The sequence below is a fragment of the Peromyscus maniculatus genome, chromosome 4 (genome assembly GCF_049852395.1).
Source record: "Peromyscus maniculatus bairdii isolate BWxNUB_F1_BW_parent chromosome 4, HU_Pman_BW_mat_3.1, whole genome shotgun sequence".
In the NCBI taxonomy this organism is placed as follows: Eukaryota; Metazoa; Chordata; class Mammalia; order Rodentia; family Cricetidae; genus Peromyscus; species Peromyscus maniculatus.
The window spans coordinates 934,551-955,458 of record NC_134855.1 but is presented as its reverse complement, the minus strand read 5'-3'; the positions used below and the strand labels follow the sequence as shown (position 1 = coordinate 955,458).

The following is a 20,908-nucleotide window of genomic DNA, read 5'->3' as shown; positions in this document are numbered from 1 at the left end:
CAAATAAATTCTTTTTAAAATGCTACACTGTTAGTAACCATGTTTCACTGAGTTCCTCTTCCTAATCACACTGATTTTAGTTGAGTCTTTAAGTAAATAGACTTGAGCTTTGGGCCAAGTACTGGGCATTTTGTGGGTGCCATTTTAAATATTATGACCAACTTTACTATATTCCTTTTTAGAGCAGAAATGAAAGATCAGAGAACTTAACTTGTTCAGGGTTACAAAGCTGCAAAACCCAAGAGTGCTTAAAATAGAAGGCTTCAGCAGTCACTGTGGTGTGCCCTCCAGGGGTTCAATTTCCATTTCTTTTGTGACCTGGACAGGTTACCTGTCCTTTCCAATCCCATTTCCTCATCTGGGGTGGGTGGGGATGGGGGTAGAAGCAACTTAGGCAGAGACCCATACCAAGAGTACCACAAGATACAGGTTGGGTATGGTGAAGTATGTCTTTAATCTCAGCACTTGAGAGGCAGAGCCAGGTAGATCTCTGCAAGGCCAGTGGTCTACATGGTGAGAACCTGTCTCAAAACAAGCAGTGTCCCCCACCCCCAGGAAAAAAAAAGGATCACAAAATAGGATGTGTCTGGGTTGGGAATGTAGCTTAGTGGTAGACTGCTTACCTAGCATGCATATGGTCCTAGGTTCATTCCTTAGCACTGCAAAATAGGGCATGGTTAGCATTTACCTAAAATGCTTGATTATAGACTTAAAAAAAAAAAATCCACTCCCATTTATATACAAAATTCAGAGTGGCATATACTATGCAATAAATATTTTTGTATAAACTTCATACATTGTTGAATTAGGAACTATGTTAATAATCTAAGCATAAATTTATTGTCATAAGAAAGGTACATGTTCATGTGATAAGGAAACTTGCATCATTCTAGGGGACTTTTTTGCCTTTTTTTTTTTTTTTTTTTTTTCAGAGCTGAGGACCGAACCCAGGGCCTTGCGCTTGCTAGGCAAGCACTCTACCACTGAGCTAAATCCCCAACCCTCTAGGGGACTTTTCAAATGTTTCTTTTTGGTTTTGATTACTACATCTTTCATTATCATTACCACACTATAAATACACAATTGAAAGAGTTGGGATGACCTCATGAAGCATGGTTCTGAGCACAGAATCTAGGCTGTAATAGTGCTTTTAAGGAGCTGGAACACTTGCTCATAGGCAAATGCAGGGAAAAAGAAAGGTTAGTTTTGTTTATCAGTCACACAACCAAGTGAAAGAATAAGCATTTCTTTGAAAACATAAATTATATGAAATGCTACCTTCTTCTCAGAGAATACTATAGACTGTATTAGATAAAATTATTTTTTCACAAACTTCCTACAATCTTTTTATTAATTGACACTGAGGGAATGTAGCACCTTTCATTCCAAGAATTGGAGGTGCTTTACAAACATTAACATTTAAAAAACAATGACATTTAAAAATTGGGATTCTTGCAGTTAAATCTCAACTCTGTATACAATTTTCTGGAAGCTGACAAGAAATGATTCTACTTCTGCCAATGGCAGGCTTTCACAGTACAGGCATTTTCCCAACACCTGGAGCTGGGTTTACAGAGCAAACACATACAGATCTTAAATGCAACAAACATTTTGAACCTTCTTTCAAAAGCAAAACTCTGCTTATGATGTCAAAATCTTCTGACAGTTCTAGACATCCAGATGGAACAGGAGCTGATACAGGTTGCATATTAGATGTAGTCTTGATCGAGGCTTTTTAAGATCATGCCTAAGTGAACATATTTAAAGAAGTGAGATTCTTCAAGGAGAAGCAATGATCTATGGAAAGCTAGCCAAAAGTCTATCAGCCAAATGAAGAAAGGGAGGAAATGGCAATTCAAAGTAGATCATTCTCACTAGAGTCTAGGACACTTTATTAGAAACCAAGTATATCACAGGCAAATAAAAATAGTTCTTAGCCCCATTGATACAACATAGGGGAGTTTACATTCAGCCTAGATATAGGGAGTAGCAGATTCCCTCGCCTACGGATCTCTGGCTTGCAAGTATCTCCCACCACATGATTACTCTGTATAGTACATAGCCCTTGTTTGGTAGAGGGATTCAAAGATTCTTTTTTAGGCTTGCAAGGTCCAATACATTCACACTCTTTTTCCTTCACAAGTCTAATAGTAAAAACTACTTTTTCCAAGCCTCAAAGTCATTATTCAGTTGAAGAAAAGTCAGGCAAAACAGTTAAGGGATGGACAGAATATTATTGGCACATGCCCAGGTAGTGACAAACAAAAGCAGTACACCATGACTTGAAAATAAGTCACATTAAAGGAAAATGAAAACGACCACATCAACCTAAGCTAAGGAGTGTGAAGTAGAGAGGGGACTGAGAGTTACCAATTTTACTGGTACAACTTGAAAGTAATGCAGGGCAAGCACTTAAATACAATTTATGGTAACACAAACAAGAAAATACTGCAGAGAGCTGTTCAAAAACCACACTAAGTTGTCTGTCTGCATCATTAATTCCAGTGTTTCACAACTAATAAAATACATAGCTACATATTCCTGTGAGATAAAAATACCTTTCCACCTGAATTACACTGGGGTTAGGACAGTAACACAAAGCTACTGACCCACCATTAGTTCAAGTGTGTGCAGCAAATGTCTCAGTCACTTCTTTCATAGAGCTACACAATTAAAAACTGTACAAGGAGCTGGGTGGTTGGGGACAAATAAAATCAAAACAATATTGTGCTCATTCAGTAAAAGAAACCCTGATGAAAGATTATTTGCCAAAAAGCTTAGACTATTAAGATTTTTATTGCATTTTTAGGTAACCTGGAAGTTCTTATCCTGAAGGGGAAAAGTCGTTCCTTAAAACTACCTGACCAGATGCTAAAGTGCTTTATCAATTGCTTCACAACGATCTCCTGGGATGACAAAAATTAATTATCACCGTAAAGGGATACCAACAATTTCACAAGATGGTACACCCCCAAATCATCTATGACAACAGTCATAAGAGGCAATGATATATTTGTCCTTATTAAGTGGACAATTACATATCAAGAACTGATTATCACAACCCGTTAGATAGTCAAATTACACATACAAAGCTGAAAAAATTGTATAACAGACCTTCACAAGAGAACGGTCTGTTTTTTTTCCCCACACTTTAAATAATCTGTTTCAGATTACAGTTCACAAACACAAGGGTTCTGATTTTTCAGCCTTTAAAGTTGCAGTTAAAAACTGAATAGTTTGTAAAAGTTAAGGTCAAGGGTTACAGTGAGAGAATGCTTGTTATTGAAAAGTACATGTTTACTTGATGATACTCATGACAGTGTAAACTGGATTGAGCATTCTACTCAACTGGTATCAAATCAACATCAGCACTACAAGTATTAAATGTTTTTCTCCTACTGTAGAGGATAGAAATCAAAACATTAATATGGCAGTTATGTTCTTTAGGCACAATTTAGTGATATTTTAAAAAAATAAATATTGAATTTCAATCAAAATTTTAGACTCAATAACCAAATGGTCAAAAACTCTTAGGAAAACAAGAAAAAAAAAAAAAGAAGAAGAAAGGAAAAGAAAAAGAAAGAAAGGAAAAGTAACTTTCAGCTAACAATGTAAGTTGTTTAAAATTTCTAACACTTAACCTATCTGTGTTTTAAGATTACTTTATTAAAAAATACAAGAAATCTGAAAAAAGATCAGTACAATTATCTTAATGTACAAAGTCATAAGCTGTAGCAGTTTTTAACTAAAATTTAAAAACACAACAAGGAGGGCAGCCCTTTAGACCAATTTATTTTATACCCTTTTAAAACATCAAATCATCATCCAACAAAGGACAGTGAAGTTTACAGCTGGGACAAGGGTACATGACTCAGGCATCTGCAGTCCATCCTGCCCACTGGACAACTTTGCTGCTGAAATTTCTTAAACCCTACCAAACAAAAACAGAATGCTGGCTGATACAAATGAGGTGGATTTCCATGTAATTGTCAATTGGCTTTTTAAAAGAGGAAATGCTTCCTGTTTCCCCAGAACAGCAAATAAGCAAGAGCTACATGCAGCAATGTGAATATTAAGACATTTCTTGAGTCTTCTCAAACAAGTCCAAGGTGGGATGGGATGAATGACGAAACTGATAGAAAAACACTGCTATTGACATCATAACAAACAATAAATTTAGATAATTTAAAGTTAAAAAAAAAAAGGCAAGAGGCAGCATTTCAGCAGCAAAGTGCTCAATAAAAAGTATATTGTAGAGGGTACAAGAAAGTTGGGGTATAAGAGGGCAAAAAGTGGGCCACTGGGATGGCAATGGCCTCAGAGGAAATACGGCGTCGTGGTTCTGGGAGGAATAACACGTTCTGAATCTGGAACTGCCCGGAATAACTTTGGTTCTCTTGTATTGACATCTTTGAAGACCATGATGGAAGCGATGTTTCCACAGCGATAGCAGTAGTTAGGAGCAGACCACACTGTAACCAGCTTCTCATCAAACATAAACTTATAGCCTTCATGCACAAGCTGATGTGCTCTGCAGATGAGTTTTAAGTTGTTGATATGAACAAACTGCAATTTAGAAAGGCTTTGTGAGTATTCCATTCAACAGCTTAATAACCATTCCAAGCAGCAAATATCACTATTGAAGTTATCATGATTCTAAATCCCACTCTATAATCACCCCCAAAATTTCCAGTAACACTTTGGCCCAAGTCTATTCTGAAGTACATGGCCCATAATTTCAAGTTTCCAAGCCAGGTATAGTAATTTGCACCTGTATTCTCAGTTACTTGGAAGGCTGGGTAGGAGGATCACTTGAGTCCACAAGTTTGAGACCAATCTCTGCAACACATAGACAGCATATCTTTAAAATAGTAATAGTAATAGTAACAATAGATGGCTAGGTTGGTAGAGGTGCTTGTCAACAGGCCTGATGACCAAAATTCGATCCCAGAACCTACATAGTAGGAAGAACTGACTTCTACAAGTTGTCCTATGACCTCTTCATATCCTTCCAACATATATATATGAAAAATAAACAAACAAGCAAGCAAGCAAGCAAATAAACATTACAGAAAATGTCAGGAGAATCGAGAGTTTGAGGTCAGCCTGGGCCACCTAGTAATAACTGTATCAAGGGGAAAAAAAGTTTCTAGAGGGGAAAAAAAAATTACATAATTACCACCAGATACAAAACAAAGGATTTCTATTTAATGATATAATAATAACATTACTATCAGCCTTATTATGTGAGGATTTAGTATATGCCACAAAGAGATTCTTCTTTGTAACCTGAAAAGGAATGGGTTCAGACTGGGTAAAGTCTTTCCGTGAGGATAAACCAATGGTCCTAGCACCCACTTCCATGACTCCATTATGTTGGAAAACATCTCAACAGAACATCATCCCTGTGTGAGTGAATGTTATTTGCCCACATATTTGTTCATGGATGTTTTGATGTATCCATTATTTTGTATATGTATAGAGCAAGTAGGTACATAATTTGATAAAGCTGAAGTCATAAAACAGCAGCAGCAGATGTCAGAATTTCTGGATGTATCTTATTTGTAAATTATTTGCCCTAAAGATTTATAGCAAATAGTTTCTGAATTTTAAAATTGTTGTATTCATGCAGCCAGCACTGTAGATTATCAGAGATCATAGACTATAATTATGTTTTATAAATTATAAGCAAGAAGTTATTTTTATATTATTACTGTCTAATTGTTCATCCTAATGGTTCTTGTTTTCATCTAGTCATGGAGACTCAGTAAGTGCCATGGAACAATATTGAATTCTCTTAGCACATGTATGTTACTTTACATTTTGAATTCAGGCTGGAGAGATGGTTTAGTGGTTAAGAGCACTGGCTGCTTTCCCACCGGATAGGAGTTTCCCAACCACCACATAGCAGTTCACAACCACCTGTAACTCCAGTCCCAGGGGATCTAACACTTTCTTCTGGCCTCTGCAGGCACTTCATGCACATGGTACACACACACAGAATAAAATATAAAGGTTATGCCATACAGAGTAGTGTAGCACACCTTTAATCCCAGCACTGGGAAGGCAGAGACAGGTGAGTTCAAGGCCAGCCTTGTCTACATAGTGAGTTCCAGGACAATTAAGCGTTATATAGACCCTGTCTCAAAACAAACAAACAAACAAACAAAATAAAACAAAACAAAAAACAAAACAAACCAGTTAAAAATTTCATTTAAACAAAAAGTAAAGCTGGGCAGTGGTAGCATATGCCTTTAATCCCAGCACTTGGGAGGCAGAGCCAGGTGAATCTCTGTGAGTTTGAGGCCAGCCTGGTCTACAGAGCAAGATCCAGGACAAGCACCAAAACTACACTGAGAAACCCTGTCTCAAAAACCCAAAAAGTAAGTAAAATAAAATGTGAAATCAACTGGGATTAGAAGACTGTCAAAATATATGAATGTTTCAGGGTAAGTATCTGCCATTAAAAAACCGAACAAACAGCCGGGCGGTGGTGGTGGTGGTGGTGGTGGTGATGGTGGTGGTGTGGTGCACGCCTTTAATCCCACCCAGCACTCGGGAGGCAGAGGCAGGCAGATCTCTGTGAGTTCGAGGCCAGCCTGGGCTACCAAGTGAGTTCCAGGAAAGGCGTAAAGCTACACAGAGAAACCCTGTCTAGAAAAAACAAAAAACAAACAAACAAAAAAACAAAAACACCAAACAAACAAAAAATTGCCTATTTTGCTCTGGCGATCCTGTTACTTAACTATTATTTTAATAATATCAGCAGATAATGCTGGAATAGGTGTTTTCACTATAAAGTCTCAATGAACCATTCAGGAAGCATAATTCAATCAACTACAGTAGAAATCTGATATACATAGCAACAAAAATTTTAGTAAATTAGGCTGTAAGTTTAATATCTGAGATCATCAAAAATGCTAGCTTTACCTCATTGGTGACTTTTGCTCCAAAAAGCCAACCTGCTCCTCTGGGACTGATTGCCCAAGTGTCTACATCTTCAGGATCTGACCACACCAGGTCACAAAATGCTCCTTTGTGAGGAATTTCCTGATTTCGTTCAATGGTTCGAATTTGATCCAGTGTTTTGATATCAGGAGATAAGCCGCCATGAACACACAAAATTTGTTCATCTATTAACTAGCAAAAAAGAGTAACAAAGGATAATAATAAACTCAGTCATGTCTAAATTCAACAATAAATACTAAAACTAAATAAATGGCTACAACTAATAAAAATATGTAAGTAATGTTATTGGCAAGAAAAATACTTGAGGTTCTACTAAGGAGATTCATACAAACTTACAGCTGCTACTGTGAGCATGTCAAAAACTTTGGTACAATATCTCCAGGCATTAGCATTTCCATATTTGGTTTGGCACTCATCTAAAGAAAACAAAAATGTTCTCATTAATGAAATAATATATCAAATGCTAGAGTGACCTTTGTTACAAAAGAAATTCACCTTAATCTAGAAAATTATGGTGCATATTTATCCCTAACAGAATTTTCATAAAGAACCAAAAGAAGTCTACTGTCTAACAATACACATATTCTAAGGAAGACTGGGATATAGCTCAGTGGCAGGTGTTGTGGAATATTCCTTTACACTGTGTGAAGATGTGTCACTGTGATTAGCTTAATAAAAAGCTAAACCGGCCAAAAGCTAGGCAAGAGGTATAGCAGGGACTTCTGGATAGAGAGAGCACTGGGAAGAAGAAAGGCGGAGTTGCCAGCCACATGGAGAGGAAGCAAGATGGGCAATACAGAGTAAAGGTAACTGAGCCCATGTAAAAAAACATACAATTAAAAATACGAGTTAATTTAAATTATAAGAGCTAGTTAGAAAAAAGCCCAAGCTATGGCCAAGCTTTCATAATTAATAATAAGACTCCATGTCAATTTTTGTGAGCTGGTGACCCAAAGAAAAATCCATCTACAGGCAACATGCTTACCTTGCATGTGTAAAGCCCAAGCTCAATCCACAGTACGTATATACATACATACAAATGAGATGGGACTGGAGAGATGTATCAGTAGTTAAGAGCACTTGATGCTTAGTTCTCAGCAGCCACATGGCAGCTCACAATTATCTGTTACTCCAGTCAGTGGATCTTACACTCTCTTCTAGCCTCTGCAGGCACCAGGCACAAATGTAGTACATATATAACATTCAAGCAAAAACACTCACATACATAAAATAAAAGCAAATCTTTAAAAACCATAATCCTTTTCATTCCAGGAATGATCCTAAAATGAAGTTGGAAATATTAACTAAAATGTTATGTAGCAGGAAATTATTGGTGCCATATAAGGCAAATCAAATGCTTTGGTCAGTTATGTTAATGACAAGTAATTCTATAAAGTAGTGCATTTCATTAATATAGGAAGATAATCAAATCAAATAAAGGACCCATAATTATAGGAGCATGAATAATTCCTATCCAATATTCTCGGGCAAAGTTTTTTTTAAAAATGAGATCTGAAAACTGCAACTAAATGCTGACACCCAGTCAAATTCTAACAGGTAGAAATAATTAGACTCAGAATATTACAATGGCCAGGGAAATGGCTCACCAGTTAAAGGCACTGCTTTTAAGCCTGATGATCTGATTTTGATCCCACATGGTACAAAGAAAGAACTAACTCCTCTGACCTCCACAGACATGCACATACATTCTCAGGGATCCCACTTCCTCTGCCTCCTGAGTGCTGGGATTAAAGGCATGAGCCACCACAGCGCAGCTTCATACATTCTCACAGACATTCATGAGAGAACATGAGCATATGTGCATACACATACACAAACAAATTAATTAAAATAAATGTAATTAAAAAATTCAAGTCCCCAATGTATGTTTATCAGTGTGACTTAAGCAACCAATAAAATTAATAGCTACCTAAGGCTTTAAATCACTGTAAATGCCATGGTAAATAAAATTATCCTTTTCCTAAGTAGCTACTAATCTTGCTAAATAAAACTATAAGAACTACTAAGTGAACACATTTCTGGGAAAGAGAAAATTTAACACCTAATTCTGTACTGTTATCATTTCTTCAGTCAAAGCATACTGAGCAAAAGGTAGGTCCTACATCCTTCCCCCTTTTTTGTTCCTTTGCCCTACATTGAAGAATGTGGTATAATTACACATGCAAACCACTTATCTCTTAGACACATATTTTTGAGTATCCATAATCTAAAAGTCTAAAATTTACCATGCTACAAAAAACCTAAACTTTCTAAGCATCAAGATGATAGCATACATGACAAATTCTATAAAAGACCTCAATCAAAATGGAAACACATTAAAAATAAATATTGAGGGGCTGAAAAACAAATGGGAGGTTGGAGTGATGGCTCAGTGGTTAAGAGCTGTGGTAGTTTGAAGGTAATTGCCTCCCTAAGCTCATAGGGTGTGGCATTATTAGGAGGTGTGGTTTTGTTGGAGGAAGTGCGTCACTGTGGAGGCAGGCTTTGAGATCTCATATATGCTCAAGCCACGCTCAGTCTCAGTTCACTTCCTGTTGTCTGTGAGTCATGATGTAGGACTCTCCTTCTCCAGCACCATGTCTGCCTGCTTGTCACCATGTCACATCATGATAACAATGGACTAAAAACCTCTGAAAACGTAAGCCACTCCAATTAAAAATTTTTCTTTATAAGAGTTGCTGTGGTCATGGTGTCTCTTCACAGCAACAGAAACCCTAAGAGGAGCATTTAATGGTTCTGCAGAGGACCTGGATTCAGATCCCAGCACCCACATTGTGCATAGACATACATGCAAACAAACATTCATACTCAAAAGGTAAAAATGAAAAAGTCTTAAAAATAGAATAAGTAGCCGGGCAGTGGTGGTGCACATGCCTTTAATCCCAGCACTCGGGAGGCACAAGCAGGCAGATCTCTGTGAGTTCCAGGATAGCCAGGACTGTTTCACAGAGAAATCCTGTCTAGAAAAACAAAAAACAAAGAACAAACAAAAAATGAAAGCCAGATGTGGTGACATATGCTTCCAATTTCTGTACTTGGGAGGAACAGGCAGGTAGATTGTGAGGTGGTTGACATAGGAAGTTCTAGGTCAGTCAGGGATGCATAGTGAGTATGAAAAAGAAATTTTAAAATAATTATAAATAAAATAAAGATTAGGATGGCAATCTCAGGCTCAAGCCTGAGTTCAATTCTCAGAATCCACATGGTTGAAGAAAAGAACCAACTCCTATAAATTGTTGTCTGACCTCCACACACGGCCATGGTGCTCACACACATTTTAAAAGTTTATTTCCATATTTCTTTAAAAAATAAGCTGGATGTGGTGGCACATGCTTTTAATCTCAGTACTTAGGAGACACAGGTAAGTGAGTTCAAGGCCATCTGAGTATACATAGTGTTCCAGGACAGTCAGAGGTAGGTAAAGAGACCTTGACTCAAACAAACAAACAAACAAACAAATTGTGACAGACATGGGGAAACAAATCTTTAATCCCAGAACTTGGGAGGCGAAGGCAGGAGATTACAGAATGAGACCCTGTCTATAAATAGATAAGCAAATAAATAAATGTTCAGCCAGCAATTGAGAGACTGATTCAGGAATTACTGAATTTTGAGGCTAACTTGGGACACATAGTGAATTCTAGGCCAATCCGAGCTACATAATGAGATCCTGTCTCAAATAATCAAACAAATGCCTCAGATATGCCTTATCTGAAATATTTTATACCATTTGAGTGCTCAGGCCTCTAACCTAAACATTTAGGAGGTAAGGCTTGCAGAAAGGCTGTCACACAAGTCCAAGGCCAGTCTGTGCCACAAAGCAAACTCCAGTCCCTCCAGATCTATATAGCAAAATCTTGTCTCAAAATTCCAGAAATAAAAAAGAAAAAAAGAAAGAAAGAGAGAAAGGAAGGAAGGAAGAAAGAAAGAAATGTTTGTGTTCCATAATGTTTTAGATTTCTGAGTTAGAGTGCAGCTTAGTGGCAAAGTGCTTACCTTACCTTAGTGGGCATGTACATGGCACATTAAAAACCAAAGTATCACAAATCTAAAACTTTTGAGTGTTATGGTGGTGCTCAAAATTTCAGACTTTACAGATGATGATTTGGGGTTGTATAGTTTGAGATTATGGATACTCAATCTGTATTTTACAAAATTACTTCCAGACTACATATATTACACACATAATACATAAAATTGTAATATTTTATGTAATATAATAAAATTATATATAACACATATATAAATAAAACATAACTGCGATTAGATTTGTGTCTTATCCTCAAGAAATCTCATGTTTTTCCAAATATTTAAAAAAAAAAAAATCCAAAATCTAAACTACTTCTAGACCCAAGTATTTTGGATAAGGGACACTAGATTGATATATCATCCTGGCATCTTGTTCTACAACTATTTTATACTGTGCAATAAATACTCTATGATGTCTAGATTTATGTGTGTCTACATGTGGGTTATACATGTGAGTTCAGGTATTACTGGGAGTCCAGACGCATTGGATCCTCTGGAGCTGGAATTACAGATAGTTATGAGTTGCCTGAATGGGTACTGGGAATTGAACTCCAATCTACAGCAAAGGATCTTAACTGCTGAGCTATTTCTCCAACCCCAATTTAAAAAAAAAAAAAATTTTTAAATGTAGATTATTTGTCAGATGGTGGTGGCACATGCCTTTAATTTCAGCACTCACTGGATGGCAGAGGCAGGCAGATCTTAATAAAATTACCAAACAAAGCATGTCTCAGAATTTATATTAATTAGTCTTGCTTCACTGAGTTAACATCACAGTATGCTACCCAAAATACTGATTATCCTGCAAAAGAAAAAAACATTCAGTTGGGTACGGTGACACATGCTTGTAATCCCAGCATTCTATAGGCTGAGGCAGGGAGATGGAAGCACATTTAAGATAAGACTGGTCTACAGAGTTCAGACCAGAACCATATAGCAAGATGATGATGATGATGATGATGATGAAGACAACAAAAAAAACCAACCCCCCCCAAAACCTACTAAATGTCCAACGAGAAACAGACTGATTAATATGGTACATCTATACATTGTAATTTGATATAGCTATAGAACAACAAGGAACTATTATAGGTAGTGGTAGATGCCTAGAATCCCAGCACTCAGGACACTGCCACAGGAGGATCATGTGATCAAGGCCAGCCAGGATGACAATGAGCTCTAGGCCACTTTGGGCTTCTATGGAGACATCCTGTCAAAAACAAAGTAAGACCAACCAAAAGACCGAGCACACAACACAGCATTAAGGAAGGTCTGGGGATATAGCTCAGTAGTAGAGTACTTGCCTATCATGCATAGGTTCTGGATTTCATTTCCAGCACTGACCAAAATAGAGTGGAGGAAAGAGGGAATGGGGGACAGAAGGAGGGGGAATGCATGCACAGATAAAACTCCAGTCTTGAATGTGCATAACATCCACCTTCAGTAGATTCCTATGCCAACAGAATTTGATTATGAACTTTGAAGTGAGACCCAGCAATCTACATTAAATTTTTTTTTATTTCTTTCGGTTTTTAAACCATGTTGACCTCAAACTCACAGAGATCTGCCTGCCTCTGCCTCCCAGTGCTGGAATTAAAGGCATGTGCCACCACCATCTGGCAAATAATCTACATTTAAAAAATTTTTTTTTTTTTTTTTTTTTTTTTAAATTGGGGTTGGAGAAATAGCTCAGCAGTTAAGATCCTTTACTAAAGATTGGAGTTCAATTCCCAGGCAACTCATAGCTGTCTGTAACTCCAGCTCCAGAGGATCCAATGCCTCTGGACTCCCAGTAACACCTGAACTCACATGTATAATCCACATGCAGACACATACGAATCTAGACATAATTAAAAATAATAAACTTTTAAAAATTTTATTATCTTTATTCATTCTGTGTGTGTATTGGGAGTTATGCTGCAGCAGCACCTGTGTGTGGAGGTCAGAGAATAACGTTCAGGAGGAGTAGGTTCTCTTTGTCCACCATGTGGGCCCTGGTAAACAAACTCTAGCTATTAGGCTTTAGCAAGTGCCTTTACCCATTGGGCCGTCTCACAGGCCCACAATCTGCATTTTAAACAAGCACTCAAAGTGATTCCAAAGTGGGAAATTTAAGATTACATTTTTTTTTTCACACAGATTTGGAAAGATAAAGACTAAAGCCTACTAAAGTAGTAATAGTCAGTCTTCCACTATATGCAAGATTTTCAGCCGACTGGGAGAAATGTGGAGTAAAGTAGAAAAAAACCAAACAACAAAAACAAAGTACATATACAACTCTCCCCCCAAAAGTAAAACACTACTCAGAATCAGAGAAAAGAAGGTCTTACCATAAAATCCATACACCTGTGTTATCTGTCTACTCTCATGATTTCCTCTTAAAAGTGTAATACGATCAGGCCATTTAGCCTTTAATGCAAGAAGATAAGTGAAGGTCTCCAAACTATAGTAACCTCTGTCTACAAAATCACCCTGTAAAGTAAAAGTTTACAGTTACAAACCATACAATAGCTGTAATAGCCCAAAGAATAATAATAAGGAGCCGTACATTGTTTTAAAGAAATAATTTCTTAAAACTTATTTAGAAACAGGATCTGTTTCTCTACAAGCATGAGGGGCTTCAAATCCCTATTACCTATGTAAAAAGATGGCTGCACACACTTATAACCCAAGCACTGAGGGACTGAGACAGGGGAAGCCTTGGTGAAACCTACTGAAATCCAGAGTATTTCTGGTTCAATGAGAGACTCTGTTCTCAAGGCAATAAAGTGGAGAGCAAGCCTGGTCCTCCTAGCAAGCTTCAGGTCAGCCAAGATAACACAGTGAGACCCCCTCATAAAAAAGAAAAGAAAAAAAATCAAAAAAAAAAAAAAACCCCACAACTCTACATGTATGAAATACTATTTACCCTTCCAATTAATGTCTGACTTGGGCTAATATTATACCAATATTCAGAAAATAGCTTTAAAAAATAGTAATACAGGGCTGGAGAGGTGACTCTATGGTTAAGAGCACTGAATGTTTTCCCAGAGGACCCAAGTTCTATTAATAACCATCTGTAACTCCAGTTCCAGGGTATATGACACCCTCTTCTGGCCTCCATGAGCATCAAGCATGCACATGGCATATAGACATAAATGAAAGCAAAATACCCACACATAAATAATAATAAACTTAAAAAAATTTAAAATACTACTAATAATTAGGAAGGTGACAGAGAACTTTGCAATGGCACTTGTTCTTGTAGAGGGCCTGGGTTTAATTGTTCCATAGGATCCAATGACCTCTTCTGACCTCCCTAGGCCGAAGGCACACATGTGGTGCAGACACACACTCAAACAAAACACTCATACACATAAAATAAGATAAATAAATTGTCAAAATTTTTCTAATCAATGGGCTGGGAAGATAGCTTAGTGGGTAAAGTACTTACTTGCCTTCTAGGTATAAGCCTCTACCTAAATTCAGTCCCCAGAACCCACATAGAAACAGCAAGGCATGGTGCCATGTGCTGGTAATAATCTAGTACTGGGGAGGCAGAGACAAGTAGAACCTTGGAACTTTCGGAGAGCCAGCCTAGCCTACTTAGGGAGTTCCAGGGTAATGAGAGGCATTGTCCCAAGAACAGGGGGATGGCACCTAAGGAACAACAGCCAAGGTTGTCCAATCCGCGTGCGACACACACACACACACACACACACACACACACACACACACACACACACACACAGGATTCAGAAAAGTTCAACATTATATTAAAAAACCAAAGTAAAAAAAAAAAAAGTCCACCACAATAGCAAGTGTGTATTAGGGAAAAGTATGAAATACCAAACTATACCTGCATGTATTCATCCATCCACAGACTAAACCAGAGGTTCAATGTGGTCCTCCTGCCATTACTGGCAGTCACAACCCAGTACTATTTGTACAGTAAGTTTACAAACATAGTAATTGTACATAAGTAGAAGACATGACAAAATATAGAAAAGTACAGACTCACCTTTTCTCACATTAAATAGCAGTTATTATAGGATCTGTATCTAATAAGCCAGATTTTAAATAAACACTAGGCATTACTAGTGTTTACATACCATAAATATGTAGTTCGTGTCAGGAACCTGACCTCCAGTTCTGAACAGTTCACAAAGATCATAGAACTGTAAAAGAAAAGCAATATATGCTGATCACAAACTTCTGTGAATGAGTTAAGAAAAACTGAGAATGAGATATATAAAGAAACAGTTAAAAAGACTTCAAATATTTACATTTATAAGAAGAAATAAAGTATAAGCAAAACTGCCAAGATTTAATTTCCAAACCAGAAAAGCTCTGGGAGATCTCCAAAAATTTCAGTTCATGTTACAATAACAACAAATTGGTAAAAGTTGAAGACATGCCTCAGAGGTTAAAAACACTGGCTGCTTTTCCAGAGAACTTAGTCTGATTCCAGCACAACATGGTGGCTCACAATCATTTGTAACACCAGTCCCAGGTGTTATGTGATATTTTGTTTGTGTTCTGACAAATAAATTTTGCCTGAAGATCAGAGGGTGGCGCTAGCCACTGAACTATAGAGGCTAGGCAGTGGTGGCACACATCTTTAATCCCAGCACTTGGGAGGAGGAAGCAGGAAGATCAGGAGTTCAAGGCTACCCTGGGCTTCACGAGATTGATCCAGTCTAAAAGAGAAACAGAGCCAGGTGGTGATGGTGTATGTCTTTGATCCCAGCACCAGGGAGGTGGAGACAGGAATATACAATGGGTGGAGACAGGATCTTGGCTCATTCAGTCTGAGGATTCGTAGAGATAAGAAGTGGCTGCTGCTCTGCTTCTTTGATCTTTCAGCTTTCACCCTTGATATCTGATTCTGGGTTTTTATTGTTAAGACTAATTAGGATTCACAGTTTACCAAAGGGATCTGACACTCTTCTGGCCTCTGTGCACATGTAAGTGCATAGACACACAGACATACATGCTGGTAAAACAGCCATACACATATATAAAAACAAAGGAAAAAATTATATATGTAACATATTAGAAATTAAAACAAGTTTTTTAACATTTAAATTTTAGATCATTAAATAGTAACATAAATCTATTGATAAAAATAAACCATATTTAAAAAAAATAAAACTAAGTGAATTAAGAGAATAAGCATGGCTATACATTTTGGCAATTTTTTACACATTTACCTTACTAAAAGATATCTAGAAGCCCATAATCTTTCTCTGTACTACTGGGATACACTGATTAAACTATACAATGTCAGTTTCATACAAATATATACAAAACAGATTAATGGTTTGGGGATGGTTTTATTTTTTTGTTTTGGCTTTTGTCTTTTGAGAAAAGTTCTCACTATGGGGCCTAGACTAGCCTTGAATTTGCAATTCCTGCCTCTGTTTCCCAAGGGCTGGGAGAAGTGTATTCTCACACTACTGTGCATACTCTTTTTTTTTTTTTTTTTGGTTTTTCGAGACAGGGTTTCTCTGTGTAGCTTTGCGCCTTTTCCTGGAACTCACTGGGTAGCCCAGGCTGTCCTCGAACTCACAGAGATCCGCCTGCCTCTGCCTCCCGAGTGCTGGGATTAAAGGCGTGCACCACCACTGCCCGGCACATACTCTACTTTTAATATTATGCCCAAATCGAGCAAGTGGCAGTTTAAAAATAAAAAATAATTTACAATATAAAATATAAAACCGTATCTGAGTGAATCTAACATCATACCACAATATGGTCAGACTACTGCTATCTGCTTTGAGTAAATGATATGGTCATTAGGAATATGAAATGATACTTCTTTTTATGTCATAAAAATTTGTAAATATCATCACTAATCAGAAAAGTCTTTAAAAGCAACAGAAATGTTGAGGCATGGTGGTACACTTTTTTAATCCCAGCACTTGGGAGGCAAAGGCAGGTGGAGTTTAAGCCAGCTTGGTTTACATAGCAAGTTCCAGGCCAGCTGGAGTTTACGTAGTAGGACCCTACCTCAAAAAAAAAAGAAAAAAAAAAAAAAGAAAAAAGAAAAAAGTTTGGTTCATAGTTAAACTGAACTTTCCCAAATCCAAATTTTCCATTAGTAAACTCAAATATTGTCACTGGCAACAAAAATATCAACTATATCCTTTGAAATAAGTATCTTACTTTCTTAATCTTTGCAAATATCCAAGCTTAAGTAACGACAATTTGTCACTTTTCTCTCAAGTAAAAAGTAGTATTGGATTTTTTTTTTCCAAGACAAGGTTTTCTTGTATAGCCATGGCCGTCCTCTATAGACCACGCTACTGTCCTCAAACTCACAATAGAGCTACTCACCTCTGCCTCTCCAGTGCTAGGATTAAAGGCACACTCCATCACACATTTTAGACACACACACACACACACACACACACACACACACACACACACACACACACACACACACACCACTGCTTTTACTACTTGTAAGGTCTGTAGCCCATACTTAGAGAATCTGTGTGCAAATTGAAGTGGCTTTTTAAGTAGCAAATATTTAGCCAAAGTCAAGTTGTGTTGAATCCTGAAGTCTATAATCTCTTCCCTAGGTCATAATGTCAATGCTTCTCATCATGTTATTGCCAGTATGTTCATTTAGACTCAACTTGGTCCTGAAATTAAAGAACTCAATTCTCATAAAAAGTCCCTGGTCAGCCGGGCGTGGTGGCACACACCTTTAATCCCAGGCAGAGGCAGAGGGATCTCTGTAAATTCAAGGCCAACCTGGTCTACAGAGTTCCAGGATGGAGTCCAAAACTACACAGATAAACCCTGTCTTGAAAAACCAAAAAAAAAAAAAAAAAAAAAAAAAAGAGGCCTTGGCCTTGGTCACAAGGTACAGTGGTACATACCTGTTATCCCACCACTAGTAAGGCTGAGGCAGAAGGATCCCAAGTTTCAGGCCAGACCTGTGTCTCAAAAAACCATAAGAGAGGCTGGAGAGAGGCAGTTAAGAGCATTAGATGGTCTTTCAGAAGACCTGGATTCAGTTTCCAGCACCCACACTACAGCTAACAACTAACTATAACTCCAGTTCCAAGGAATCCAACACCCTCTTTCAGCCTCCATAGGCATGAGGCATGCAGAAAATACCCATACATAAAATATAAATCTAATAAAAAAAATAAAAATAGAAGAAGCTCATACTTATGATCTCTAGTACTTAGGCAGCTAAGGCAGGAGAACCAACAAAAATTCAAGGCCAGCCTAGGTTATAAAATAAAACAAAAATAAAAGGCCTTGATAATACAATTTATCTTTCAATTTTAATATAAACCTGGGAAAAAGATTACTTGATTTATTTAACATTTTAGACACATGCTGCTGGGTGTGGTGGCACACAACTTTAATCCCACCACTCAGAGGCAGGCAGCTCTCTCTGAGTTGGATAACAGCCTGGCCTACATAGTGAGTTGCAGGCCAACCAGAGCTATATACTAATACCTTGTCTCAAAAACCAAAAAAATAGAAAAAAAATACACATGTGCTAAGGTACTGATTAAATTAACATTCTTTGTGCAACAAAATGTGAATGTTAATTACATTGGGGGGGAAATTACAAGGAAACTTAAGAAATCCATTCTCTAAAGTTTACTCTACAGAATGCTAACAGATCAAAGATGATATCATGAGGCTTCTATTTAGGAGCTGGCATTACAGATGTCCGGCTTATTATAACCTCATCATCCAGAAAACTGCTTGAAAAAGCAAAAAGGAAATAGCTTTGTTAAGTAGCCCAAATGGCTTTTATTTACGAAGCAGCCTCTACTCATGGCCAATTGAGATACATTTCTGCTCCTATATACCATCACATCAGGGAGGGAACTTGCAGTCAGTCAGCTGTGTGATAGATTATTCACAGCATATTCCAGGTCCTACAGTCCCAACTACACTGTATGTACACAGCAGGCTATGCACAAGTTTTTCAGCTTTTAGTTCCCAGTGACAAAGTCCTTCAAAGTCAGGTAAAGTTAACACAGAGATGGAACACTAACAGTAGGGTCTATCTAATGTTAAGGTGTACCCTCTAGTCAGTGCTTTGGAATTCCTATAAACAAACAAAAAGCCAGCAGGCAGGGGCTGGAGAAATGGCTTAGTAGTTAAGAGCACGAACTGCTCCTCCTGAGGACCAGCATTTAATTACTGGCACCCATATTAGGTAGCTCACTGTTAGGATTCTGCCACTCCAGCTATATGACTGCACATACGCAGTTCAGTAGCTGAGTAAGGGGTCTTTTGTCTTACATCATCAGTGTGCTGCATGATTGTGCAAATGTCACACAATCAGCGCATGCATGGTGTAGCTCTGTAAGCCCACCTGCGCATGTGCAGGGGAATCCTTAAAAAGCCGGACACAGACTCCTCCCTTCTCTTAGGCTCTCCCCCCCCCCCCAATTTCTCCTGCATGTGTCTCTGCCCCAGGTCTGGCCAGGCTCTCTTCTGTCTCCCCCTTCCTCCTAATAATGCTCTGATACTGGGTTTTGTCATGCCTCTGACCTTTCCTAGCACACTAACAGTGCCACTTATTTAAAACCAATATTGGTGCTGTGACAGAGCAGGCTCTCCTATGGTGGTATTTTATTTGTACTGAAATGTGATTTCCATTGTATGTTAATAAATAAAGTTGCCCGGGGGTCAGAGCTATTAGAGCCATAGCAAGAGTGTGGTGGTGTTGGCGCACGCCTTTAATCCCAGCACTTGGTAGAAGAGCTAGGTAGATCTCTGTGTGTTCAGGGATACAGCCAGCATTGGAGACATATGCCTTTAAGACCTGGAGGGCAGTACTTACAGGCAGTGACGAGGCAGTCATGTGTTTGGGTTTACAACCAATGAGAAGGCAAGAACAGAAAGACTATTTAAAGACAGACACACAGGAAGTAGCTCTCTTTCGGGAAACTAGGAGCACTACACGAGGTAAGATTTTAGCTCTGAGCTCTGACCTCTAGGCTTTCTCTTTTACATTGGTTCTGTGTTTCTTATTTTAATAAGACGGTTGATTACATCTACATCTGGCGCCCAACCTGGGGCTCGAACCCACGACCCTGAGTTAATAAGAGTCTCATGCTCTACCGACTGATTTTTTGGGAGAAATTAACAGCAAATATACCAAAAGCAATAGAATTGATCTTATAAAGAGAGCTGATTGGATCTTGCCTCGAATTGTACGGCAAAACCCATATCTGGAGTTCGTACATTTTATACTGATGCCAACAAAGAAGGAAAGGCAGGTTACAAATCATAAAATTTAAGTAAAGTGGTTCAAAGTCCTTCTAATTCAGTTCAAAAATCAGAATTATATGCTATTATGTTGGTATTAATGGATTTTTCAGAACCTCTCAACATAGTAACTGACTCTCAGTATGCTGAAAGAGTGATATTACATATTGAGACTGCAGAATTTATCCCTGATGCTTCAGAATTAACTTCACTATTTATTCAATTACAAGATACAATCAGGAAAAGGAGTCATCCTTTATATATAACTCACATTCGATCCCATACTGGTCTGCCAGGCCCTCTAGCACAAGGCAATGATGAGATTGATAAATTATTGATAGGAAATGTGCTGGAGGCCTCAGAATTTCATAAAAAACATCATGTCAAGAGTAAAGGTTTAAAAAAGGATTTTTCCATAACCTGGCAACAAGCCAAAGAAATAGTAAAAAAATGTCCTACTTGTTCCTTCTACAATCAAACGCCATTACCAGCAGGATGTAACCCAAAGGGTACTCAGAGGAATGAAATCTGGCAGATGGACGTGTTTCACTTTGCAGAATTTGGAAAATTGAAATATGTACACCACACCATCGATACTTATTCAGGATTTCAATGGGCAACTGCTTTGAGTTCTGAAAAAGCTGATTCTGTAATC

General features: G+C 37.9%; 1 protein-coding gene across 1 annotated transcript in view; it reads right to left on the bottom strand.

Annotated features, from left to right (window-relative positions):
* Positions 1–3,774: 3,774 nt before the first annotated feature.
* Positions 3,775–20,908, bottom strand: part of Ppp6c (protein phosphatase 6 catalytic subunit) — a 38,606-nt gene continuing 21,472 nt past the window's right edge. Inside the window, exons 3-7 of the mRNA XM_006992508.4 lie at positions 15,111–15,176; positions 13,350–13,491; positions 7,306–7,385; positions 6,931–7,140; positions 3,775–4,566 (exon numbers count right to left, since the gene is read on the bottom strand). Of these exons, the coding sequence (XP_006992570.1) occupies positions 4,318–4,566; positions 6,931–7,140; positions 7,306–7,385; positions 13,350–13,491; positions 15,111–15,176 (747 nt within the window). The 3' untranslated portion in view covers positions 3,775–4,317. The remainder of the gene's footprint in view (positions 4,567–6,930; positions 7,141–7,305; positions 7,386–13,349; positions 13,492–15,110; positions 15,177–20,908) is intronic.